Source organism: Phacochoerus africanus, chromosome 11 (genome assembly GCF_016906955.1).
Source record: "Phacochoerus africanus isolate WHEZ1 chromosome 11, ROS_Pafr_v1, whole genome shotgun sequence".
Taxonomy (NCBI): Eukaryota; Metazoa; Chordata; class Mammalia; order Artiodactyla; family Suidae; genus Phacochoerus; species Phacochoerus africanus.
Genome location: NC_062554.1, coordinates 63237596 through 63265501, shown reverse-complemented (window position 1 = coordinate 63265501; position 27906 = coordinate 63237596). Strand labels below are relative to the sequence as shown.

The 27906-nt window shown below is 40.6% G+C and overlaps 1 protein-coding gene across 1 annotated transcript; it reads right to left on the bottom strand.

Moving 5' to 3' along the window:
• Positions 1-26434, bottom strand: FMO4 (flavin containing dimethylaniline monoxygenase 4). The gene is made up of 10 exons (XM_047752560.1): positions 26338-26434; positions 26131-26230; positions 21929-22068; positions 19722-19910; positions 18900-19062; positions 13174-13316; positions 12255-12454; positions 10549-10901; positions 7694-7763; positions 1-2100 (listed from the first exon to the last, which is right to left on the bottom strand). Exons 3-10 carry the CDS (start codon positions 22058-22060, stop codon positions 1716-1718), a joined length of 1635 nt encoding a protein of 544 aa, XP_047608516.1. The 5' UTR covers positions 22061-22068; positions 26131-26230; positions 26338-26434; the 3' UTR covers positions 1-1715.
• Between the last annotated feature and the right edge of the window lie 1472 nt (positions 26435-27906).

The following is a 27906-nucleotide window of genomic DNA, read 5'->3' as shown; positions in this document are numbered from 1 at the left end:
TTCAGTCAACAAATATTTATTTTGCAGTCTTTATCAGTCAGTGTTTTAGCTGAACAAGATATGATTCCTCTCAAGAATGCACTGTTCATTAGGAGATAGACACAAAAAGAAAATGATTCTATAGTAAGGAAAGAACATACTAATACATGAGGTGTGATCATTACAAAACGGCAGTCAAATTTGCTTTGGGGATTCAGGGGCGGCTTCACTGAGGGAGATTATTAAGCTCTATCTCGAAAGACAGTCAGGAGTGGATTTAAGTGGCTGAAAGAGGAAATAGCTGTGCCTAAGTAAGGAGGTACCACACAGTTCATATTTGGTGGAACTAGATGTAGGGTTTGAAGAGGAGAGGAGGCTGCAGGGCAGGATTCTGGTGACCTGGGCAAAGGGACTCAGATTATGAAGAGTCTCCTCTTTCAAGTTAAGGAATTTACTATCTTTAATCAAGAGAGAAACTTTAAAAGATTTTTAAGTTTGATGGGAACATGTCTGCACTGGATCCTTTCTGGTTGCTCTTTAATATATATTCTCCGTCATCTTTGCTCTGCTGGATGGCTTAGGAAGCTGATCTCCATGGACAACATCAGCAAGTGTATTGGTATCCTAGGATTGTTGTAACAAAGTACCACAAACTGAGTGGCTTATTCTTTCACAGCTCTGAGGGCTAGGAGTCTGAAGTTGTTGGTAGGGTTGTTCTCTCTAGAGGTTTTGAGGGAGAATCTGTTCCATGACTCTCTCCTAGCTTCCAGTGTTTGCTTGCTTGGTGATCCTGTTTGTAGATGCATCACTCTACCCTCTTCTTAAACTCACATGGCATTCTCCACTATGTGTCTCTGTCTGATGCTCTTCTTACAAGGACAGCAGTCATATTGGATCTAGATCACCCTACTTTGGTATGATTGCCTCTTAACTTACATACATTTGCAAAGATCCTATTCCCAAATAAGGTCACATTCACAGGTACCAGGGGTTAGGATTTGAATATATCTTGCCGGGCGGGGCGGGGGGGGGGTTGCTATAATTCAATCCACAATAGTCAGCAACCTTGCCTTTGAGTTTGGTTGGATCAGGCCATTGTGGAGCATGAGCAGAGGATCAGAGGGAGGGAAGAGAGTAAGATTAGGCAATTTATTTCCCAAGCTCTGTACTTTTGGGATCACCATGAACTGCCTTTATTGGTCAGCTGATGGTTATAGCTCTTGAGAGGCAGTCCTCTTGACATAATTTCTCTCTCTCTTATTCATAATTGTTTTTTCCTTTTGCTTCATTAGGCCTACAAGATGGTAACAGCACCTCACTGTTTCTTGTCTGGGAGTATATAATTATATTTACAATTTCCCTACATTCTGCCCAAACCATTTGACATAATTTTTACATCAAAAATTATTGCACAATTTATCTGAGTTTTATCTTACTCCCATGGGGATCTTGAGGGAAACAAAGACAATATTTTTATTTTAGAATGATTGCTTAGGTAGCAGAGTAGAATATGAATTGAAAAGGATACAAGAAAGGAAGTGCTGAGACTAAAGGAGAAGATAGTACAATAATTCAGGTAAGAGGTGGTTAGACCTGAACTTGGCTGATAGCAGTTACAATGGAGAGGAGGAAAATGCAAGATGTTTGGGGACAAGAGTGAATATGACTTGGTACAACCCTTATAATCCATCAACTAATCCTCACCAAATATTTATTAGGTAAGGGCAAATTTTGTCCTATAGTTTTTCTGGCACCAATTTCAAAAAAAGTGAAGATTTACGGATCAGTAGAAAGGAGGCAAACAGGACAGGTACCCCCCAAGCTTTCAAATAATGTGACAAGGAGGCAGGCCTGGAGGAATCAGGAACTATTCGTGTTTTCAAGGGTTTCAGTGTCCTGTCCCACTGGGTCAGGATGGCATTTCTGGCTCCATGCCATTTCCCAGGGCCCATTAGGCGATACTGGTAAGGAGTACATGGTCCAAAGAAAACTTCCCAAGCTAGTCTGGGATCCTTAAGGAACAGAAGTGGGACATTGGGCTTTGCACCTATGCAAGCAGCGATGTCATCCAGGTAGGAAATGTAGTCAAGTTTGTCTTCCTTGGTATCTTTCATCAAACCCCTGACAGGGAAAAAAATGGATCACTTTTCATTTTTCAAGTTATGAGTTACCCCACCTCCCACCATTTTGTTACTTTCTAACCCAGTCAAACCATTTTGGGAATGATTTTCTATGGTGGAAAGAAAAAATGAGAGGGGTTTATTCACATTGGGTATTGTGAGCATAATTAATTTAGTTAAAGGAGATAGTAGAAAGAGGCAAGTTGAAGAAGAGCTTAAATAATGTTTTAGGTTCTTGAATTTGATATGAGGGTAAAGTCATATCAGTCCAAATACCATAGTTGGTGAACTAATTAACATGATCAGAAAGTATCACATATATGGCCACATAAATTATTTTTATTGATGTTAATTTTAAGAGTGAGGGCCATACGTGGTGTAACAGTACTGAACATGACACAGAGAGGAACAAGGAGGACAGAGGAACCAACTTCCTCATGTAGTAAAAAATCCATGTGAAAGTTTTGATTCCTCTCAGTTAACCAGAAGCCAGCTTGATAACATAAACAGTAGATTGGCACATATTTTGTATGTTATATGATTATTTACTGTATTCTTATAATAAAGTAAGCTAGATAAAAGAAACTTATTAATACAATTATAAAAAGAGAAAATACATTTATAGTACTGTACTGTATTTATCAATATCATGAGTTTACATCATCTGTTTACAAGTTGAATCATCTATCAGTAATATGCCAATATTTTCTTATATGATACAAAACACTGTAGGTGTTATATGTATCCTAACATGAGACATCAAAAACAAAAAAATAATGTGAAAAAGAAATTCATATTTATTCTCAAATATAACAAATCACGCATTGATGATGAAGAAGTGGTAGCAATATGATTGCTTCATGGTAGCCTAGTCTATACACTAATGTATAAATCATTATAAAATTTTTATGGCATTCAGCATTACAGTCATATTTGTAATACAGTATTGGAAACACTGTCACATTAAAAAACCCACTTACCTGTGATGATAGGCTGACAGACAGTTTCCCCAAATATGAGAGCCAAGAATAATGTACAGTAATGTAATTCTTTGAATGCAAAGTAAGAAAACTAATACATTATTAATTTTACATTCGGTATCATTCATCTTATGCCTATGTAAGGATGGGCTATCCTCTTCAAGTCTTAAAATGATATTCTACATGATAAATACTTAAGCAATAATAACGATGATACAAAAACTTCTCATATAGTTCTTGCTGTGTAGTTATTAGATTGCCTATGAAAACACATACATGCACAACAGATAAATTTATTGAGAGTAGGGAATGATGACTATTTGCTATTTATTAAGTGGAAATGGATCATCATAAAGGTCTTTAGCCTCAATGTCTTCACACTGGATAGGCTGAGAAGGAGAGGGAAGAGGGGATGGCCTTGCAGTCTCAGGGGTGACAGAGGTAGAAGAGCTGGAGGAGGTAGAAGGTGAGGAAGGAGAAGCAGGCACCCATGGTGTAATTTTATGGATATATGCTATAATTTCTTTTTGAAAAAATACACTGTAATTTCTGTTTGACTTTTTTTCTTTTTCTTTCCTTTCTTTTTAGGGCTACAGCAGTGGCATATGAAAGTTCCCAGGCTAGGGGTCAAATCAGAGCTATAGCTGCCAGCCTACGCCACAGCCACAGCAACTCAGGATCTGAGCCACATCTGCAACCTACACCACAGCTCACAGCAGCACAGCTTCCCTGGTCCACTGAGCAAGGCCAGGGATCGAACTCTAATCCTCATGGATACTAGTCAGATTTGTTTCCTCTGCACCACAATGGGAACTTCCAACTTTTTGCTTTTTCATTTCTCTAAAAATGTTTCTATATGGTACTAATTCTTCTTCCATCATTTGCTTTATTTTGAGTGCCTGTGTCACAGAAGGGTCCATGTCATAAAAAAAGTCAAAAATCAGTCTTAAATAACTGGAATTCTTCTGCTTGATTGTCTAACGTCAATTCGTTTTCTGGCACTGCTTCTTCTATGTTTTCTTCCTCATCATCTGGCACTGGTTTGGAAGTGCTTATCTCCACCAAGCTGTTTTCTGTTAATTCCTCTGGTGTGATGTCTATTGGCTCTTGAATGTCTCAATATCCATATCTTGAAACCCTTCACCTTCCATCCCCCACTTTTTTTTTTTTTTTTGCCATATCCACAGTCTCCTTCATCATTTTCTCGATTGGCTCTGTCATAAATCCTGTGAGGTCACACGCAACATCTGGGCACAGTTTTCTCTAGCAAGAAATTATTGTTTCAGGCTTGACGGCTTTCTCAGCTTTTTCGATAACAATGGTGGCATCTTCAATGGCTTGATCCTTTCAGATTTTTGTGATGTTCTCTCTACTGGGATTCTTTTCCATAAAATTGACAATCATTCCCATAAAGCACTTCAACATCCTGTGTTGAAATCATGGGATTCTGGGTGGCCAGGAGCTTGTCCAACATCAAAAGAACCTCGAAAGGCAGTCCCTTACTATTGCAAGGTACTTTCTGATTCTAGGGACAAAGCATCAAAGTAGCCAATCCAGAAACAGGGTTCTCATTGTCCAGGTCTTTTTGTACCACCAAAAGATTGGTCATTATCTTTTCCCTTCGAGGCTTGGAGGTTAGAGGTGTTATAGATAAGGGCAGTCCTGACCATAAGCTGGACTGCATTTACATACAACAGCAAAGTTAGCCTATGCCTTCCTGCTTTAAATCCTGGTTCTGTGCTTACTCCTCTTCCTTACTAATAAATGTCCTTTGTAGCATTCTCCAAACCCAGAAGAGGGCACTTTGTCTGAATTAGACACCTGTCAGCAGATATCCTTTCTCTCAATAATTGTCTAAATGGCATCTGGGAACTTGTCTGCTGCCTTGTAGTCAGCAGAAGTTATTTCTCCTGTTGTCCTGACATTTAAAAATCCAAACCCCTCTAAAATTATCAAGCCATTCTTTCCTGACATTAAATTCTCCTTCACTTTCCTTTTGCTTTAAGTTGTCATACACTTTCTTTCAAATTGTATTAGTCTGTAGGTATACCTGTCTTATAGCAATCCAGCACAAACATAAAAGCTTCATTTTTAATACAAGATAAAAAGGTATTTTACAAAAAGTGCAAGGTTTTCATGCCTGCTGGCATAGCTACAGAGGTGGCTTTACAAATTTTCTTTTTTTATGATGGTCCTTGTGGTGGACTCATTTATCTTGAAATGATGGCAGTAGTAGCAATAGAACTCAATCTACTGTGCATATCAAGCCATTCAACTTTTTCTTGTAATTGCATGACATTTTTATGCTTCTTGGGAACCCTTCCAGCAATACTAGCGGCCCTTCATATGGATTCTGTGGTGTGGTGTTATTTAAGGTTTACGTTATTGCACTGAACACGACGGAAAATATGTGAGAATTGCGAGAGATCAATTTTACTTGGATACGAAATTTACTGGAGAGATGAACTGATCATGAAGAGATGATTAGTGTCATGTGACATTTTAAGCTGCTACTCAAAACACCTGAACTCATTACAATAGAAACAGGAGGTAGCTATGAAGTTTTTGCAGTGGTAAATGATGTGCTACAGTTAATTTTTGACTTTTTGATTTAATACTGAATATTTACATTTGTTTACAATTCTCTTGATTGTGAATGGTGCCATGAATGGTCTATGTTTATGTGTGCACATTTTGATGAATCTTAATTCTGTTTCTTTTTTTTTGGCTGCACCTGTAGCATATGGAAGTTCCTGGGCCAGGGACAAAATGGGAGCCCAAGTTGTGACCTATGACACAGCTACAGCAATGCTGGATCCTTAACTCATGATGCCACAGTGGGAACACTGATGAATTTTAAATTTTATAATAGATTTTTGTATATAGTATCTACATATATTTTAGGCATTCATGACATAACCTAACTTCCTCCATTTTTTTTTTCAATATTTTTAGGCTCCATCAATTATCTGCAAGTTTTTCAATTTGTCACAATCCTCTCTATAAATTTTTCCAATATATTGAAAAAAATCTGTGTATAAGTGGACCCATGCAGTTCAAACCTGTTCAAGGGTCAACTGTATAATGTATATGAAAGCTCTATTCCTACCTATTTTTGTTGTTAGTAAACTTTCAGGATGTGCCTGTGTCATTCACTCATTCTTTCAATCAATCTTTAGTGTCTATCACATGACAGGCACAATCTGAGGTGTTGTGAATCCAACAGTGAGTAAAGCAAAGTCCTTGCTCTCAAGGAACTTCATTCTACCAGGGAAAACCAGCAGCTATAAAAAACCTGGTCAAATAGATACATCGAGTGGTAATAGATATTATGAAGGAATAAAAGGAAGGTAAAAGGGAGAGGTGATGATGAGTCTGGGTGGGCGGCTATTTTATACGGTGTTGTCCAAGAGGGCTTCTCTTTTATGAGGTGATACTTGAGCAGAGTAAGCCTACAGATAAGGGGGTAAGGGGAGAAGTTTCCAGGCAGAGGGAATAATAAGTACAAAGGTCTGGATGGGGCTTTGCTTGGCATGTTTGAAGACCATGGAGTAGTCCTGAGTGATTGGAGCAGTGTGAATGAGGTGGGGGAACAGGAGGCAGTGAGGTCAGAGAGATGGCTATTTGCCTGTAGGGGTGCAGAGCTGCAGGGACGTTTCTGGGCGTGGAATGGGAAATAGTCAGAGGGTTTTGAACAGAAGAGCAAGGTTACATTGGTCATGTTTGTGCAATGTCAAGATTAGACTGCAGAAGAGCAGAAAGCAGGCAGAAATAAGGGGTGATAGCAAGTGTCCCTGGCAAGAGATGACAGCGGCCTGTTCTAGGGCGGTACAGCTGGGGTAGTGAGAAAGGTCTGAATTCTGAGTTTATTTGAAGGTAAGAGCTGACAGTGTTTTCTGAGAATGTGAGAGCAAAAGGAAAAAAGATCACTCCAAGGTTTTTGAGTGTTCAAATGGAACAAATAGCCATTGATAGAGAAGGAGAAATTCTCAAAGCAGCCCTTGTGCAGGTGGAGGTTGAGGGTTAACTTTTAGACAAACTACACTGCAGATGTCTATTACATATCTAAGTGGAGATATCTAGAGGGAGTTGGATTATGAGTTGGAATTCTGGGGGGAGATCTTGGGCTAGAGACCCAAGTTTAGGAGCCATGAATATATGATGGCATTTAAAGCCACAGGCCTGGTGAGGCCACCTAGGAGTGAGTGTTATTAGAAGTGAGAAGAGATCTGAGGATTAAGGATGGGATTCACCAGTTTTTAGGAGTGAGGAAGAGGAGACACTTGTAAATGCAGAGAAAGAGTAGCTGGAGACGTAGGAGGAAAACAAAAGGAACAGAGTTTCAGGGGCCAGTGAACAAAGGATTGCCATCTGTTTGGGGCCAGCCTCCATGCTCTGCCGAGGTGACCTGGTGTTCCCACTGGACTTATCTCAGACCACAAATCTAGTTGGTGAAAGAGTTAGGAATAAAAACATATTCTTCTGACTCCTAATGCAGTTACTTCTGACCTGCCACACTGCTTCTCTAGAAATGGCTTTTATGTTAAAAGTCTTTTTTTAAGGTATAGTGGAATATATTGGTAAGTTTGCCCTGTAGCAGTCTATATTTCATACCTTTCTATGAGCTGCTCCTTTTGCATAGCCTCAGCCATCAATTTCTGAGATGGAGGCAGCTTACAGAGTCCTGCGAAAAAAGTCAGAAATAACAATGTAGTCACAAGCATCTCCACCTTTGAGTTCTCCTCCCTCTCACTTCTGGCCTCCCACTGCTCCAACCTCAGAACCTGTGATCATCAAAATTAGAATGGAATTAGAGCAGAGAGGGTCATTTTCTGGGGGTAAAGCCTCCCTCCAAACTCTCTCAACAAGGGTACCCCCACTCCTAGAATTGTGAGGACAGATGCCCCATGGCCCAGACCTCAGCCTGCACTGCACTTTTCATCGGCTGGCACATTCCATATATTTATATATAATATTTATATTGTATTGTAGATATCCCCCTACTTTGTGTGTGTGTATTAAACCAATTAGCTGTTTAAATGTAAGCACTTGACCCTGTTTTTGTAACCCTGCTTTGACATCTCTTCATTCTGTTACCTGGGGAGCTTCAAGCATGGAGGGGCCTGGCAGTCTCTCTCAGTCTCACAAAGGCTTTGTCAGCTTGAGTTGTGATGAGGACATGCTTGATCTCAGTATGGCACCTAGACAGTCTCTGCTCTTCCGGGCATTTTTTTTTTCTTTTTTTCTTTTTAGGGCTGCACTCACGGCATATGGAGGTTCCCAGGCTATGGGTCGAATCCAAGCTACAGCTGCTGGCCACAGCCACAGCCACAGCCACAGCCACAGCCACAGCAACGCAGGATCCAAACCATGTCTGTAACCTACACCACAGGTCATGGCAATGCCAGATCCTTAACCCACTGAGTGAGGCCAGAGATGGAACCTGCAACCTCATGGTTCCTCGTCAGATTCATTTCTGCTGCACCACAACAGGAACTCTTTCTGGGCATTTTTGCCCTTGCCGGTTGCCAAGTTGCTGACCTAGGGTATGGGGATACTAATCTACATGAGAAAGGTCTGATTTAGCTCTGCAGTCTACTTGTCACTGGGAACACTGCATCTTGTAAGAAGCTACAAAGACTTTGCTTGGTGGTTCCCAGGTTTCCTCTTGGCTCTCTGGAGATCACTCTATGTGTGATCTAACCTAGTATTGATTTGTCAGCTCTGTCATTCTGATAAGTACTTTTGAGCTCATTATAAAATACTTAAAAAACCCAGGTACCTACGAGTCTTGTGTGGAGTTCCCTGTTGGCCTGGCGTTAAGGATCTGGTATTGTCACTGTTGTGGCTACAGTTCCATCCCTGGCCTGGGAACTTCCACATGCCTTGGGCATGGCCAAAAACAATTGCTTGAGAATGCTCAAGTATGAAAATAAAAAACAAACAAACAAAAAGTTAAAAAAAAGTCTCGTGTTTTTAGTGTAATTGGAAAATGCTGTGAAAGTACTTTAATTGGCCTTAAATAAATAAAGATTTATAAAAATGTAATGAAAAAATGAAATTACATTTTTACAAATGTAATGAAATTCCAGCTGTGGAATTTTTTCTGTAATACAAATAAATGAGATTTTCTAACAATCTTCTCCTCCCCTCCACTCCCTAGCCCCCAATACAAATACCATGTTTGTCAGTTTAGGAGACCATTTTAAAGTTTGGTTGATATCTAGTACATGTGTACAGTGTGACAGAAGTCAACACCACTTAATACTGCATTATACACTATTTATTTATAAATTATTGGTGACTGTTTTTGTTCATCAAGGACAAAATTCTCCTGGAGGACAGCTGGTGGTTTGATTGTAATTACTGTTTATATTTTTAAATAATACAAATGCAATTTTTTAAAATGCTTAATGAATCTAAAACTTGTCCTAGTTTAGAGAGGTATGATAATAATGGCAATAGTAAGAATGAAAACTGTCAGTTAATGGGCATTTACTCTGTGCCAAATAGTACCAAATATGGTGCTAATGGTTTGTAGACATCACCCAGTTTACAAACCCCCTGTGAAGGAGGTTATATGATCTCCATTTTACAAAGGGGCCGAGATTTAAAGAGTTCCTCACAAAGTTAATGAGTTTGAGTTGGGATTGGACTCTGGTAGCTCTGACTCTACCACCTTTGCTCTTACAGTGATAACTGGCAGCAATTAGTGTCCAGTATCTACAATTTATGGGCATTTCTTAAAGTCACTATCTCCTCAGATTCCAATTGTATTCATAGTGTGTATTATTCCAATGTCTTTCTTAGGAAGCAAACTTTACTGCTAGTAATAAATGGAAAGAATTAGGAGCAAATAGCTGAGATTTAACTCTAGTAGAATAAAATAAGAACTTGAAGCTTCTAATAATTTCAGTTAACTTGAGAAATGGGATTTTATTCTGTTGTACAAATTTATCCTCTCTATGGAGTCAAAGCCTCTTTTCCCCGCAGTCACATTGGTGACACAAGCACCCCCACCATAATATTACATACACACACAAATATATAGATATAAATATATATACAATTAATTAATTCTTCATTAAAATGTTTTGGATGTTTGATGTTACTTAAGCTCACTTTTTTTTTTTAATTTGTCTTTTTTAGGGCCACTCCTGCAGCATATATAGGTTCCCAGGCTAGGGGTCAAACCAGAGCTGTAGCTGCTGGCCTACACCACAGACACAGCAACATGGACTCCAAGTCTTGTCTGTGACCTATACCACAGCTCAGGGCAATGCCAGATCTCCAACTCACTGAGCAAGACCAGGGATCTAATTCTTGTCCTCATGGATATTAGTCAGGTTTGTTAACCTCTGAGCCACGATGGGAACTCCCTAAACTCACATTTGTTTGATTTTAGCTAAATCTCACGGCACTAGTTTCAAGACTCAGTTCACAGAGGGATTTAAATAGAGTCTGGGTACCTTTGAATACTCGTGTAGCCCATCGTGCTTGGAGCTCTGTGCCTGCTAAGATGGATCCTGTAAGGCCAATGAAGCCAATCATGGCAAGTGTTGTCCTCTCTAGGTTTGAGGGAAAGACCTGTTTGTATAGGAATATCTTCTTTGTACAAAGGCTTTTGAGAGGCTCTTCAAGAAATGGAAAAGAAAAGGTATATCCTGTAGCAAAGATCACAATGTCAATGTTTTTTTCCATGGTCCCATCTTCAAAGAGAACAGAGTTTTCTGCAAACTCCTTCACGCTGGTTTTCATAGTGACTGTGCCACAGAGGATACAGGTTGGCAGCTCATCATTCACAATTCTTTTTGGTTTTTTCCTTTGACACAGAGGAGAAAAATTTTCAGTGTAGTTATATTTGTGATACACTCAGCAAGTGATTTATTTAGTCAAATCAGAGAAATTATCTGCCAATGTCTAGTTCAAAGCTATAATATATGTTTTATTTTCCTGCTCCCAGTAGAGGCATGTGGAAAATGACTAAGCCTACTCTTTTCTGTCCGGGGTTTAAAATTCTTTATCTTTTGGGATTAATTTCTACAGAAATATCAGGATTGAGTGCACCACAATCCATCTGATCGTCCGGTTTGAGTCTCACATCACCCAGGCCTCAAAGAATTGACATTTGGCAAAGAGGAAATTACAAGAAACTTTTTTTTTTTTTTTCCCAGGGCTACACCTGTGGCATATGAAAGTTCTCAGGCTAGAGGATGAATCAGAGCTGCAGCTGCCGGCCTATACCACAGCAACTCAGGATCCAAGCTGTGTCTGCAACCTACACCATAGCTCATGGCATAGCCGGTTCCTTAACCCACTGAGCAAGGCCAGGGATCGAAGCCACGTCCTTATGGATACTAGTTGGGTTTGTTACTGCTGAGCCTGGATGGGAACTCTTTGTTGTTATTTTAACTTGCATTTTTGATCAATAGAGAGTTTGAGCATCTTTTCTTTTCTTCTTTTTTCTTTTTAGACATTCAGATTCCTCCTTCTGTGATTTGCCTATTCTAATTCTTTGTCCAGTTTTCTATTGGATTTCCTGCTTCTCATTTTTTTTTTTTTTTTTTTAAGGGCCACACCAGCAGCACATGGAAGTTCCCAGGCTAGGGGTTGAATTGGAGATGTAGCTGGAAGCCATCCTGAGATTCCTCAAGGCCAGTTTAAGTTTCTTTTTTTTGTTTTTTTGTTTTTTTGTTTTTTTGTTTTGTCTTTTCTTGGGCCGCTCCCACGGCATATGGAGGTTCCCAGGCTAGGGGTCTAATCGGAGCTGCAGCCACCAGCCTACGTCAGAGCCGCGTCTGCGACCTACACCACAGCTCACGGCAACGCTGGATCGTTAACCCACTGAGCAAGGGCAGGGATCGAACCCTCAACCTCGTGGTTCCTAGTCGGATTCATTAACCACGACGGGAACTCCCAGTTTAAGTTTCTTGATTTGAAAACTTGAAATAAAGTTTTCATTCTTCATTTCCTTCTAGCCTCATGAATTATTACTTTTTTTACCAGACAGAATACTCCTATTTTAAGAACTGCTGTGGTACTGATGGACATTCTAAAGAAAATGAGCTTAGAACAGGATAAACAAAGGCAATTATTGAACATTTTGAATTCTGAATAAAATAGGATGAGAAATACTGATTCAATACATTTACCATTAAACAAAAAAATCAAATACCCCTTTGTAATACTTAATCCATAATTTGCATGGTCAAATCTTTTATTCAAGTGCTTCTCTTGAATCCATTTTAGTACACATGAAGGCAGAACTTGTGCAACAAAATTATGGTGTCTTCTTGTAATCATCATATTAGATGGGTAGCCCCCATCTGAAGAGCGGTTGACAACCCAGGTACCAGTTCTAGTACTGAGAAGTACCTAAAAAGTAAGGCCAGAATGATAAATACATGTGCATCATTTCATGGTATTTTTTTTTCCAATCTAATTCCTAGTAGAAAATCTGGAGATGTTCAGAAAATAACTGCCCTTTTCTATTTTTTTGATCTCTTTAAGGGCTTCACCCCGGGCATGTGGAAGTTCCCAGGCTACGGGTTGAACTGGAGCTGCAGCTGCCAGCCTACACCACAGCCACAGCAATGCCAGATCTGAGCTGCGTCTGTGACCTACACCACAGCTCATGGCAATGCCGCATCATTAACCCACAAGCGAGGCCAGGGATCCAACCTGTATCCTCATGTATACATGTTGAGTTTGTTACCATTGAGACACAATGGGAACTCCTCCCTTTTCTATTTTGCATGGAATGTTTTCTTTCAGAATTAAGAAGGGAGAGTATAAAAGAGAGTTGGCATGGGTGGAACAATTGACACATTTGGTCTTGTTCCAAGAGCATCTCTGAAAAATGCCTAGTGGTTCAGCATCCACACAGTTTTCCTAGAGCCTTCCTGGAGATGGTTCAGTTTTGTAATGGGTAGATCATGAGAGTCTTTAAGGATTTTCATGATTTTTTTTTTTTTTTCACTCACCTTGGGTCCACATAATTGAGCAACTGGCCTGTGTGTTTTATAATCTTGAATAACACTCTCCAGACACCAGAAATGATTCTGGGCATGGAATTAAGGATTCAGAGGGTGTACCTGAGCTGCTGTTCGACTGAGCTCCACTGCAATGTCTCCTCCAGTGTTTCCAAGACCAATCACTAAGATGCGTTTGCCCTGAAAGCGTTCTGGGCTCTTGTACTGTTGACTGTGCAGGATCTGCCCTTTAAACCTATAGATTCCTAAGGGGAAGGAGGGATTAGAAATATCTAGTTATAACTCCCTAGTTGGCAGGCTTGGGGTCTCTGAGAAAAGGGAAGTCCCAGAATTATGGCAGCCTTTTTCTCCTACTACCAATTGCAGGAAGTAGAAGCAGCATATCATTCCCCCACTCCACTGTATGCTATAAGCCCCAATATTGATTTAATGCAACATGGCTTGTTAAAAATATTGGAGAGCCTATATTCCATGAGTGTTCCCTTTTAAAGCAATTACTTAGGGAAATCACGCTTATTGTAGACAATAGTAAGAAATATCTCATGCACAACGTTGAGCATCCTAGATAAGAAAATAGATTGTCGATGCATATTATTTTACCCAATAGGTATACTCTATCAGAATGTGATTAATCGGAGTTCCTGTCATGGCTCAGTGGTTAATGAACCCGACTAGCATCCATGAAGATATGGGTTTGATCTCTGCCCTCACTCAGTGGGTTAAGGATCTGGTGTTGCCGTGAGCTGTGGTGTAGATTGCAGACTCAGTTCGGATCCCGTGTTGCTGTGGCCGGCAGTTGTAGCTCCCATTCAACCCCTAGGCTGGGAACTTCCACATGTCACAGGTGCGGCCCTAAAAAGCAAAAAAAAAAAAAAAAAAAAAAAAAGGATGAAACTGTTCCGGAACCTATCATTCTCCTATCCCAATCACTGATTCATTCATTTTCTCAGTAACATTTACTGAAGAGATACTATATCTGTCACAATGTTTTAATAACATTCTTTGTCCACTGAAGCTAAATAAAATAGTTGCCACTTTTTCAGGGAGGTGCCATACCATGTAGGTGGAGTTTGCAGAATTTGCAAAGAAGGTGTATGCAGATCAGTCTTGTGATCCTAAGCCCCTCACTCACTTTCAGGGACTAAAAGGTGAAGTGCCCAGGAGTTGGAAATTGGAGACTTTCGGAAAAGGATTTAAAGTGATGCATTTTCTGTCCCCTCGACATGGACCAGCTTTGAGGGGCTTCTGGGACACTCCTGTGAGACCTGGGCCCTTGGAGCCTAAAGAGCACAGAGACTGGTGTGTGACCCAGGCTTGAAAGACTGTGACTGGAACTGCCTGAAAGAGGTGGTGGCTACACTGGAAGCAAGTTTTTCATCCACATTGACAGTGTGGATTACATGTTTCATGTGGGCCAGTTGAAAGCTGGGTAAGAGACAGCCTGTCTGATGCCAATTTAAATGGACTTTGCACAAGAGAGCCAACTGGACTGGCAATGAGACCTTAGCACATAGTCTGCATGGAGAGGACCTGGAGAGGAGCTCGAACTTAGGGTTTGCAAGTGGCCAAGCCCAAGAATGTGTGGTCCATAGCAAGGGGCTGCACCGAGAGGTCCCCAGTAATGGAACAGCTCTCTGGAGCAGAGCCTGGAAAAGCATCCCACAAAGCATGGATCTTAAATATTCCTAAGGCCTAGAGAGCTAGTGCTCAATTGGTGCCAGTCAAGAAAGACCTTTCCTGACTCCTTACTTCTTGTTCTTCCCTGACTCCAATTCTGGAAGGGCCAGAGACTGCAGCTTGTGGGTGAAGGGTTTTGCAGGAGGAGGAACTGGCAGAGGAAGGGAGCAGCCAAGCACACCAAGAACATTGCAACCCCACTGCAGTTGTCAGCACAAAGCAGGCACCAACTGAGGAAGGGGAGAAACTTCACCATTACTGGTAGTCGCAAGTTTTTGCTATCACAGAACATTTTAGTTATAAAAATGAATTTTTTTATTTTGTGATTTTAAAATGATCAGAGGACTTCTCATCTGAGAGTGAGCAGAAAAGTGGTGGGAACTGCCTGAGGTTGCAACCAAGGGCAGAAGAAGACATAGATAAGGTCTGCAGGGATGTTAACAAGTAAAACATACAGTTGCTTAATCACTGTATCTTACATAACCTGCACTTTTAACATTGCACACTCCAAGGGGCTGATTCAGGTTTTAGGTTTAGGAGATGTGAAGATAAAAGGCTGCTTCTACCCTCAAGGAGTTCATCCTCAGTGAGAAATAGGTAAATAGATAATAGCCAACTAATGTTTATTCAGCCCTCACTAGCAAGTCTCAGGCTCTCTTTTGAGGGCTTTATACATATTAATTAATTTAAACCTCACAACCCCACAGTGTAGATAATATTATGATTCAACTTTACTAATGCTAAGAATGAGGCACAGAGAGGTTAAGAAACTTGCCCAAGGTCATACAGTAAGTAGCAGAGCTGGGATAGGAAGTCAGGTCATTTGACTCTGGAGCTCAGCTGTCAAGCATGATACTGTACAACCTCCCAGAACAGGAGGTGTTATGATGGCTCCAATGGGGCATCAGCCTAGACTGAGCCAGGAAGGCATCTTGGAGGAAGAGAGGAGGGGATACATATATTTACATAAAAATATTTGTGTGTGTGTGTGTATAAAGAACAACATTTGGGAGTTCCCGTCGTGGCGCAGTGGTTAACGAATCCGACTAGGAACCATGAGGTTGCGGGTTCGGTCCCTGCTCTTGCTCAGTGGGTTAACGATCTGGCGTTGCCGTGAGCTGCGGTGTAGGTTGCAGACGCAGCTCGGATCCCGCGTTGCTGTGGCTCTGGCGTAGGCCCGTGGCTACAGCTCCGATTCAACCCCTAGCCTGGGAACCTCCATATGCCGTGGGAGCGGCCCAAGAAATAGGAACAACAACAACAACAACAACAACAAAAGACAAAAAAAAAAAAAAACAACAACATTTGAAGAAAGATTAGAAATTTTAAAAGGGGAACTCTAAGAGTATTTCAGGAAGGGGGATAGAATGGCACTTCAAGCCATTTTCTGAAGTTTGGCTGGAGAGACACTTACTGAGGAGGGCTCAATCTTGGTTCATAGATTTTGTATCTTTCACATTACCTAACCCAATGCTTTTCAAATAACAGGTGCTCCATAACTGCATATTTGAGCTGAGGGCCCAAGAGAAAGTATAGCGTGCATAGGTGGTTCTAAATCAATGATTACATCAATAATGCAGTGCCACCTCCCAAAGAAATCTATGCGATAAATCAAAACTACTAATTCGAGAAAAAAGGGACAGCCGAGGGGGCATAGGGTTTAGTTTGCCTTGTCACCAAATATTTCTGGAAGACTTTGATATTGTGGTTTATTCATTTTATACTTATTCCCCTAATGTAATGTATTGGAAAATTCTTAGCAACTACCTTAGGAGAAGGAAGACCAGGCACCCGAAGTCCACGTACAATGCTCACAGAGTTGAAGAACATTTGTTAATAATTGATCAAATATCATTAGGCATTCATGATCGCAAATCTGTAACTAGTGGTTACAATTTATGTGTGTTTAAAGAGTCACTTGTACACAACTTTTGAGTGGGGGAGAGAGGAGGGTGAAGAGTGGTGACCTGTAGAACTAGACTTTGTGCTACCTACCCCATGATTCCTTGTGAGCTCTGGTAGGACCTGGCACTCCAAGTGGAATGGCTGCTGAGGCCAGGGCTATAACTTAACTGAGAGTGAGAAATACTTCTTAGTCTAGGGAAATCACATGCTTCTTAGGAAGTAGGTTCTTCTAAACAATTCTGAGGTGGTGGGTAATAGTTTACAGAAGGTCATGACCCACAGCATTGGTAGCTACTGTTTACAGAGTGCTTACTGTGTGCGCTGTACTATGCTAAGTATTTTACATGGATGCTCTCATTTAATCCTAATCCCTACTGGTGTGGGAAACCCTTATTTCCACTTTGCTGAGGCTTAGAGAGGTTATGTTCTTCCAAGATTATGCAACTAGCACCAGGATCTGGATCCAGAACTCTGTTCATAACCACTTTGCTAAATGCTGCTTACCCAGGCTATTGCCTGCAGGGAACTGTAGCAGATCAGAACTCCTTGGAAACCTATACCATATCTACTCACCATGATACCTCACTATAGAAACACAGGGGAAAATAGGATTATCTTTCCTGATGTCCCTTTGCAACAGATTCTTCTAAGGTCTGGTCATAAAGATCCCCCTCAGGAGGCATGTCTAAAGTCTGTATGCATGGGTTTCAATTCAATATCTAGATTTTAGGGCGAAAGAGAGAAACACCTCAATATTTACATTGTATTCATTCCCCATGCCCCAGAGTTCATTAAAGTATGCAGAAATATTTGCTTGCAAAAGCAATCCAAAACTATGCTGCTATGTTAGTTTATGTTTAGCTAGTCTAATTCCTTGGGACTAACCCGGCCAGTCTAAAATCTAGACACTATGTTGCTACAAGGATCATCAGTTCTCAGCTATCCCAAACCTGATGAGACATGAAATTCCAAAAGACTAACTTGTTTGACATTTGATACTTGTTATACCTTTCCCCATAGAAACATTATTATAAGAGGCAGTTATGTATTCCTTTGGTACTGTGCCATTTTGTATTTAGTCACCAGACTAGCAGCAAGCCTGATGATGAACCACAATTTACAATATTGCTTTTTTGCACAATTATGTGTTGAATTCTTTCTCAATCCCTAACACATTTTTAAAATAGAGTGTTTTGTTAATTTGAGATTATAAGATTTATATTTCATGTTTTTATTGGCTAAGATTTGCAAGCTTTCTTCTTCACATCTTCCTTTCTTAAAAGTTCTTTCAATTCCTTAAACAAGTTTCAAAACTTTATTCTCAATTGCCTTTAGGGCCACTTATAAGTAACAGAAGAAGAGTAGCTTTACTACTTTTAGTAATCTTTGTTTGATCTCAAAAGATGGAGATTTGCCACCTGTGAGTATATTAAAAAAAATGTGCTGTTGGATCAAAAGCACTTCCAAAGGGGGATTTCTAAAACTCCTTAGTGTTGATAGCTCTGGTTTCAGAGGTGGATGGATTATTACTGCGATGACAATATTCCTTTGTATGTATAATCTCTGATTTATTTCTGGTCTAAAAAAATTCTGTCAAGTTTCCATATACTCTTACTCCTTTTAAGTATTGAATTACAGGTCACTCCTGACTCAAACTAAAATCCAATGGCAAAATTCAATGTCCCTTCTTTTTCATTACAGATCTGATAGTTTTGAGACTTATGCAATCACTGAACTTGAATCAGACAGACATGATAAAGTTTAGGTGATAACATCAATATTTACATTAATAAATAAATAATAAGACCTGACACATATACAATGCTTTATATCTTTCAAAGTTATTTTGTTATTATTTTTTTGTATTTTTTTTCTAGGGCCACACCCACAGCATAGGTTCCCTCCCAGGCTAGGGGTTCCGTTGGAGCTGTAGCCACCAGCCTACGCCATGGCCACAGCAACTAGAGATCTAAGCCACATCTATGACCTACACCACAGCTCAGAGCAACGCCAGATCCTTAACTCACTGGGCAAGGCCAGGATCAAACCATGTTCTCATGGGTACTAGTCGGGTTAGCTAACCACTGAGCCATGATGGGAACTCCCCAAAGTTATTTTGTGCATATTATTTCTGAAATGAACATAAAGTTGTCTATAATCATGAGGAAGTATTTACAATTACAAATCAGTAACATCTAGAAGAACTAGAAGAAGAGTAGGCATGGCCTTAGGTAGAGATGACTCACCAGGAAATGATTCTAAAGGTAAATGGGGATTCAGGAAGCGTCCAGTGCAAACCATGACAGCATCAAAGACAGCTCTGTACTGCTTCCCCTCTGTCTCTGTGACGACATCCCACTGACCAGTCTTGGAGAAGTCAGGACGCTTTGTTACACTGCACACTGTGGTCTGAAAGCAAATGGCAGTCAATTTCTATCACTCATCTTGGGACCATATGCAAGGACTGTATGGTAACCATGTTTGTTATTTCAAGTGGGCCAAGTCAGTCCCGTGATAGGAGGTGTATTAATAATGGTTTATCTTCTCCCTAGAGAAGTTAAACAACTTGTGCAAAGTTTTAAAAGTGATTAAGTCTTAAAAGTGATTATAGATTAAGGCCCCAAACATCTGGATGCCTTCATTGCAAGGAAGAAACATTCAGTTTTTATTCTTGGTGAGAAGGAGATGAGTTAATATACTGAAGGAGATGAGTTAATATACTGATACTGAATGCTGGAAAAATTTAGTAAAATGAGTTTGGACCCATTATAATTTCTGTGGTTCAGACCTCTAGTCATTTTTTTTTCCCAGTAGGTTGCATGAACAAAATCCATTTTTCCTTTTCTCTTGAAAAAACGCTAAACTTCATCCTGAATGAGATTTGGACTTAGAGGAGGAACCAGGAAATTCAGTATTTTAATGACTTACTTGAGATAAACACCAGCAGCAGGATTATTATCTGCCTTATTCATATAGAGAAAATCAGGAAGAAGTTTATTTCATTTCCATTAGATTGTTGAATGGGCCAGCCCCTATTCATTAGCCTTCCATAACCCAAGGTTTCTTACTCTAAACTGAATGTATTTCAGAAGGTCAAAGTGCTCAGCAAATTCTTGGAGGTAGTTCCAAAATTTTTCTTGGTTCATGAAATTGGGATAATCTTCTTGGAAGGGGAAGTCACTGTAACATGACATTTCTTTGCAGACATTTGTCACTAATGACTTGTAGACCCTGGTCATCCCATCTTCAGAAGTTTCCTGTGGGGAAAGCATAGTTAGTTTGATGTGGGGTGGGGGGACAGGAGGAAGAGAGCAGAGATCATCAGCAGTTAGCATAATTCCAAAGAGTTCCTGGAAAATTTAGCATTGGATCCTTATGATATAGTTATCAGAAACCATTGGTGGTGTTGAAATTATTAAATAAAATGTCTTTCTCAAACTATAAAGACACTAACAGTATTTAACAGGGCTCTCAGGACGAACACTGTCCTTAAACAATTCCCTGAACATGGGTCCATGCCTATCTTTTTTTTTTTTTTTTTTTTTGCTTTGCTTTCTAGGTCTGCACCTGCAGCATATGGAAGTTCCCAGGCCAGGGATGAAATCGGAGCTACAGCTGCCGGCCTACACCACAGCCACAGCAACATGGGATCCAAGCCACGTCTGCAACCTATAACACTGCTCACAACAAAGCTGGATCCTTAACCCACTGAGCAGGGCCAGGGACTGAACCTGAGTCCTCATGGGTACTAGTCGGGTTCATTTCTGCTGAGCCACAATGGGAACTCCTACAATTGCATTTTTGAAAAAAAGTATTTGAAAGAAATTACATCAAAATTTTAATAGTGCTGACCCATAAGTATTGATATTATATTTAATTTGTATTTTTTTCTTTTATTTTCTAAAATTAATCTATATCTCTTTACAATAGGAGAAGGAAACTAAGCCAACATGGGGTCAAATAGCAGAAGGTACACAAACCAGACCTAATACTTTTTCACATTGATATTTAGTAATTTGATGAGGCTCCTACATAGTACACCAGAAAAAAAATATTTTTCCCCAGTACGCTATAATCCTAAGGTTATATTATAAACCTAGGTGATCATTCCTGCTTATGTACATTTGCTTGTTCTGTTTTCTTCACCACCCATTAAAGACTGGCAAATGCCACCTCCTCCATAAAGGCTTCCCTCATTCATACCAGTTTGAAGTACATTCCCTCTCCTTGAGCTTCCACTGCATGCTGTTCTTCTCTTCCCCCTTGAAGCATTTAGTACTTGGGCTGCCCCATCTTCTGAAACCTTATACATCACCCCCTTGATCCCCACTGAAGACCCTACTATTCCCATAACCAGGATCAAAACTGGCCAGAAGCAGATGGTATTTAGCCACTTCCAGCCCCACTTCCTGCTGCTCGCGTCACCCAATGGCTGGCCTAGTCTTGATCATATCCCCCTAGGCTTTATATTCTGATCCTAAGAAGGGTGGATTAGTGCCTGGGTTCTTCTACTTTTGTCTTGCTCTCTCTCTCTCTCTCTTTTTTTTTAAGGGCTGCACTCGTGGCATATGGAAGTTCCCAGGTTAGGGGTGTAATTGGAGCTACAGCTGCTGGCCTATACCCACAAGCCAAAGCAACACGGGATCCAAGGCGAATCTGCAATCTACACTGCAGCTCACAGTAATGCCGATCCTTAACCCACTGAGCAAGGCCAGAGAGCAAACCTGCATTTTCATGGATACCAGTCAGGTTTGTTTACACTGAGCCATGATGGGAACAACCTGGGTTCTTCTAGTAATGTAAAAACTACTCCCTAGACCTTCTGCCTCACCCTTGCTAATTCTCTTCGCAGAGACCTGAACAATTCCTGGAGACTAGGGCTTCACTCCCTGATGCCAAAGTCTAGCCTGTCCTAAAGTGTCATCTGCTCCATATTCACAAATGCCATTCAGTTTGCCCAGTGTGACACTCCGCTACTTTGTCTTGGAATGTCCGTGGTTCAGAAATCATAACTTCAATACTAAGTTTGTATATCAGATTTCACTCTTTTTTCCTCTTTCTCTCAACCATCCCTGCCCACACCCTGCCAATTCTCTGAGTTCATCACCTATCAGACTGCAACCTGCATGGGGTCAGCATGACACTGTGCACAAGCTTGTGTTGCTGCAGTGCTCCCTTACTTGACCACCAGGATTGGCTAAAGGCACCATGTCTGGGTAGGGAGAAAGCAAAAGGCCAGATTATGACTGGTGGAGGTGGGAGGGTATGAACATACAGTAAACTTCCACAGTCCCCCGAAGTCATTACTTCTTTCAAAGCAGGTTGGCTCCAGGTCCTCATCTAAGCAGCATTTGATGGAAGACAGGCCACTCACACCAGCTCCAATCACTGCAACTCGCTTGGCCATAGTGTGCTCTGTTAGAGAAAGGTGGAGCAGAGCTTCTTTTATGACAAGGCTAGAAGGGAGCTCTTGTTACGGAACTCAACTTTTACAGTGATATAAATACACTCCTTTTATCTTTGAGCTGAGGCAGAATCACATTTTGGTTAAAGATGAGGGCTCTGAAATTGGACTGTTTTGGTTTAAAGCCTGGCTTTGTTTTACAGTAGGACCTTGTCCTAGCTGTTTATCCGCTTTGTTCCTCAGTTTTCTCATCAGCACAATGGGAATGGAAATAATAATACCTATTTTAAGTATTTGTTATGAAATTAAATGACTGAGATAGGTTGGAAGGCTTGTAGAAGTATCTGTTACATAGTAAAGGCTCAATTAAAATTTGCTCTTATTTTTAGCTAGTATAGCCAGGACTTTGATCCCTTTAATACTTTAGATCCCCTCAGTATCTAAAGGAATCTTTACTAACACATAATCCCTCTGAACCCTAGAATAGAGCAAAATGTTAGTTTTTATTTAAAGCATCTAAGGTCCTAAAGAATAGCTGGTTATGAGTCATGTCCTGCCATGCAATAAAGATACTACATGAATTGAGGAGATATTCTTAACATTGCATAGAGCAAGACTGACTGACCCTAATACAGAACTAAATCACCAAGAGAAATCATACGTATGGCACGTTCTAGAGGCTACGGTAAGGTTATATGGCAATGGGGATGCCATGCTTGTCTCAAAGTATGTGTGTGTCATGGGGATTTGCAACAGGTTTTTCTTGATTTTATGTTGTGTGCTTCTGCAAACATTCAAATAGCTTTTGCTTTGATCATGTGGGCTAATCACTGGGTTAATTCCAGCAAGTCAGGTTTATGTCACATGGAGGCCTTTGAAGTGTCAGGCAGACTCTGTTGCAAGTGCTGCCTCTCTCTCAACCATCTTGGCCAGTCTGAGAAACATGGAGAGTAGTCGAGACCTTAAAGTATTTGTTTTATAAAAAATATATTTATGTATATATAAAGTATCTTATAATATATATATTTTATAAAGTATTTTTATAAAGTATATATTATATATGTATATATATATAAAGTATTGGTTTTAATATATATTAAATATTTAATATTATATATTATATATATATAACTGATTTGCCTTTGAAGACATAGTCTTTTTTGAGGTGATTTATTGCTGTATATCTCTTATGTGGTCTTTGTAGTGTCATGCCACTTACTGTAATAGTGTTTGCCTTGAGGAACCAAGGAAGAACGTATTTATTGAGCCCTGAGCTCTCGGAAGTGGGAAAACATACAGCGTCAATATGACTTAAGACCGCTCTGCTAATAAGAGGCTGAGTTGGGAGAGACTCTGGATCTCTGAGTCTGAGCCTGAATGTGCACATCTCATTAGTCTGAGAACTGGAAATATCCTATGATTCCTACTACCAAGCCTCTTCCCTCACCAGCACTCAAGGTTTGCTGCTGCACCTTCTGGATGGGCTTGGGAGAGTTTGTCCTATGGCTTTGCAGCTTGCCTCCCAGTCGGATCAGAACCTCCAGGCACAGAAACAAAGTGGGAGTTACTGACTTTCCAGAAGACAGAGGAAGACTTCTGAGCTCTCAGACCCCTTGGACTCTTGGACTCGCCTTGTTCCAGAGTAAGATCCAAGTACTTGCAGCAAATATTGGAGGGATTTCTCAGGGCTGCTGTTTCCAAATATTACGTGTCATCCTGCCCTTTGTAAGGGTGAGACTTTCATGCCTGGCTTCATTATTTATAGCAAAATTTTCACTTTTTTCCCCAAAACTTTATTTAAGGAGTCTCTTTTGACTTGGGAGAGTCAGGTAGGCTGCAATAATAATGGACTTTGGAGGCAGTAGAACTGGGTTTGAACTCTCTGCAATTGACTAGCCATATGACCCCAAACAACTCCACTTACACATCTTAAGATTTACCACTTGCAAGATAAAGAAAAGTAGCTATATTAAGGGATTGTTTGATTTTTACATAAAATGATATTAATTACACAAAACTGCCGAGTACCAAATATTTACTCAGCATTCATTTTCCACCTCCCTGACTCCCTCCTTTCCTTTCTTCTCCCTGGAAAAGATAACTCACACAGGTAAAAAATTATCAACAAGTTTGGAAACTAGCAGGTAATCATACCTGCTTCCTTTGGATTGAGAAATTAAAAGTTGAGATAACTTTTAATCTGAAATAAATGGCCTCCATGAATAAGAACAATTAAATTTCCAGGGCACTAGGTGGAGGTCTAGAATTGGCAGATCTTGGGTGTGCTCTATTTTTGCAATAATAAGAAAGAATTAGTTGTTAATTGAACTGAAATTGAAAATGTGCTGCATTGAATAGACTGGAAGCAAATTAATCCATTCAACAGATACACCCTGTGTTGCTCTAGGGGCAGGTACTGAGCCAAATGTGAGGGCCCCAAAGATGATTAAGAACAAATGCTAAATAATAGAAATAAAAATAGAGCCAGTGACTGTCCTCAAGAAGATGCCTCCATATGGAGAGAGGCTGACACACACGATATCATGTGGTATGTTCTATAATAGCATCGTGCTTTGGGTACAAATGCTTGCAAACACTCTTGGGCTGCTTAGCTATGCCTAGAGACCTAGTCAGATACAGAGTGGGCTGTTTTTCCTGGGCAAAAACACCCTGTCCTTTACAGACTCACTTAGAGACTGTCTAAATGCCGAATAATGGTATTCCAAATCGATGTGAATTGAAAGACAGGAGAATACGTAACCGAGCTAGTGCCCTGTGGAGCTCCTAGCACACAAGTCTTTCTGTGTCCTCCATTTCTTGTTTTTAGGGAATAAGCTTCAGCCTCCATGACCTTTCCTGAGTTCCAAAGGGCAGCTGCTAATCAGGGAACTGAGGGGACTGAGAGACCAAGGATGAGCAGTCAAGAGACAACAGTGCAGCCTTGAGGCAGGGTCCTGGTTCCTTCTCAAGGAATATACATAACAACATCTTTGAGCCTTTCTGTAGAACTAAAACCCCCAACAGATAGAAGAACTACTTGATGAAGCATTCTTCATTTCTGGAAGAAGGAGGACCATAAGAACCAGTCCTGGGGCCAGTTAAATACCAGCTTTGAAAGAAAATGCAAGCTTGCCTCTACTCTGATTTGGGGAGTGGCCCTATATTCCACTCCCCAAATGATAAAACCACCTCCTAATCTTTTCCAAGGGGGCCACAGTCTTTAAGGCATCAGCATGCTGTGGCCGATTTTGCCTGGCAAATAATAAAGCCATCTTTTTCTCCTTCAAGCAAAACTCCATCTCTGCATTTCTATTAGGCAACTGTTGAGTTTGACTTTCAGCAACAAATACTGCAGGCTTGAAGGGCCAGGGGGCTGTAAGATGTGTTAAGCCCCTTGTAAACAATAAAGTGTGCTATAAAGTGTGCATAAGTTCCATTGTAGGTCAAAGGTTGCTGATATTTAGTTCCTTAATAGAAAGGAGTCCTAAGCTACTGAATTGGACTTTTGGACAACATAAAAACCCATCCCATGCCTGACAGACTATAAATTCCTACATTTTGTCAGGCATGACAAAATGTAGGAATAGTTTTTGAGACATGGAGAGACTTGGGTGATTAGGCTATTATGTAACTAGTTATGGTTTATATGACAGAAATTTGATCTATTCATATTTCTTATTATCATTCTACCAGTGTTCTTCCTTTGCTATAGTATGTCGTGCCATAACACTTGTGGAGTATTTTGTGTTACCCAAAGCCTGGCAATGCCATCTCATCCATAAAGTGAAATCAGAAGTGAGCCTGGAATGACAGAAAGTTCCACAGTTCTGTTATTCTCACCCACACCTCCTTTCTGGGTGGTTTCACCCTACAACATAACTTTGTTTCCTTACAACTCCTTTGCTTCCGGTTTTCTCCATAATTCTCTGCTTTAACCTTAACAGGAGGCTCCTGAAGAAGAGGATCACAATAATTTTTAAGGAATGCATTCTCCAAGGAGAATATTCATCCTCTGTGAAAGCAGCTCCTGGAAAAATACCCCCATTTTAAAAAAAAAAATCCAGGACACTTACCTTGTTGGCATAGAGTAGATATTCTGACAAATTATTTCTCAAAACCAACACTAAAGGTAGTGTTTGTCTTAAAAAACAATTGAAACTCCAACTCTTTGTTCTGGAAGGAAAATAAAAGAACGCCAACTATCACGAAATTGCTCTCGGTTTAAAACAAAACCCATTCGTCTTTCCTGTCCTGCTGGTGATAGCAGAAAGTATACTCACAGAGCAAAACAAAACAGAAAAAGTTGTGTGGGACACGGCTAGATACTTCCGTGATCTCGAGGGAGGGCTAAATGACGAGTTAGAATAAGGCTTTCGGATTCGAAGGCCACAAGCGACTTCTGACCCTTTTCCCCCACCCTCCGAAACGTCACAGTTCCGGCAAAGCCCTAAAGGGGAGCATAGGTTAAGTGGCCGCTCTTCTCCTCGTAGCCTTTAGAGGGCGCCAAGTCACCCCCAAACCACAGCCCCCAGGGAGAGGGGCAGTGTACTTTCTAAATTCTGACTCTTGTATTAGTCCCTTCAGTGGTCATAGGAGCGGGCCATGGGAGAAAGTCATTTATCATGTCAGCAGTTCTTCCAAGTCTAGAGTTCCCTCACCCCAGAAGTGTGATTTCAAAATTGAGAATTATTTATAAGGGATTTAAGCAGTTTCGTCTTTTCAGAAAAGGTCAGCAGAGGGAGCTGGTAAAACATGTTTGAGAAAACATGAAACTAGTTTTAGATATTAACCCAGGGCACACGAAAAGGAATAATTACAGAAGCACTGGCAGTAATAGAATAGTAAGTACACAGCATCTTTTTCTCCACTGAGTGCTTGGAAGCCAGCATAAAGGACCATCTTCAGCTCATTGAACAATCACAGATGCAAGTGCCCACAAGGGTCAGAGAAGAGGGCCTGATCAGATCTGACTGGAAAGCACCTGCCCACCCCCATCTATTAGGTTCAGCTAAATAGTGCTATTTGAGAGCATAAGCCCACTATTGCAAGGTTTTAAGCTCCTTTCAATAGAGACTGAAAATTCAGATTTTTATATGAAGTCTGCTGTTGGCAACATATTTTTTCTTTTGAGAAATATTAAGTCCACAGAGAAGTTGTAAGAGTTATTTTATTAATGAACACTAATATAGTCCTCACCCATTTCATCAACTAGCAACCTCTTGACACACTGACATTTTCTTTCTCTCTCTCCACCCATGTGTACACACGTATGCATCTGTAGACACACATCTAAAAGTAGTCTTCAGATGGCAGGTTGCCATCCGGATATTTCAGCACATTGTCTTGCAAGAAGAATGGCATTCTTCCACACAATCATATTTCAATTATGGTATATAAGAAAATCAGTATAAATTCAATAACTTTCGTAACATACAGGTCATTTTCAGTTGTCCCCCCAATTTTTTTTTTTTTTGTCTTTTTGCTATTTCTTGGGCCGCTCCAGTGGCATATGGAGGTTCCCAGGCTAGGGGTCGAATCGGAGATGTAGCCGCCAGCCTACGCCAGAGCCACAGCAATGCTGGATCCGAGCTGCGTCTGCAACCTACACCACAATTCACGGCAACGCCGGATCGTTAACCCACTGAGCAAGGGCAGGGACCAAACCCTCAACCTCACGGTTCCTAGTCGGATTCGTTAACCACTGAGACACCACGGGAACTCCAATATTCTTACTGAGTGGTGTGCTAGAGCTGGCTTGTGCAGTGAGAATGTGCATCTCCTCCAACTCCAAGTTCAGTGGTAGGTTGCAATTACACACAGTAATGCTTGACACAGCAGCTTAACGTTGT

What these genes read in the sequence shown, in the direction of transcription:
- FMO4 (XM_047752560.1), bottom strand. Translation starts at nt 22,060, where the DNA reads ATGGCCAAGCGAGTTGCAGTGATTGGAGCTGGTGTGAGTGGCCTGTCT. An exon ending in ACCTTTAGAATCATTTCCTG is followed by an intron (nt 13,317 to 18,899) that starts GTGAGTCATCTC and finishes CCTTCCCCTTAG; the next exon opens with GAATCTATAGGTTTAAAGGG. An exon ending in GGATTAAGTATTACAAAGGG is followed by an intron (nt 10,902 to 12,254) that starts GTATTTGATTTT and finishes TCTGTGTCAAAG; the next exon opens with GAAAAAACCAAAAAGAATTG.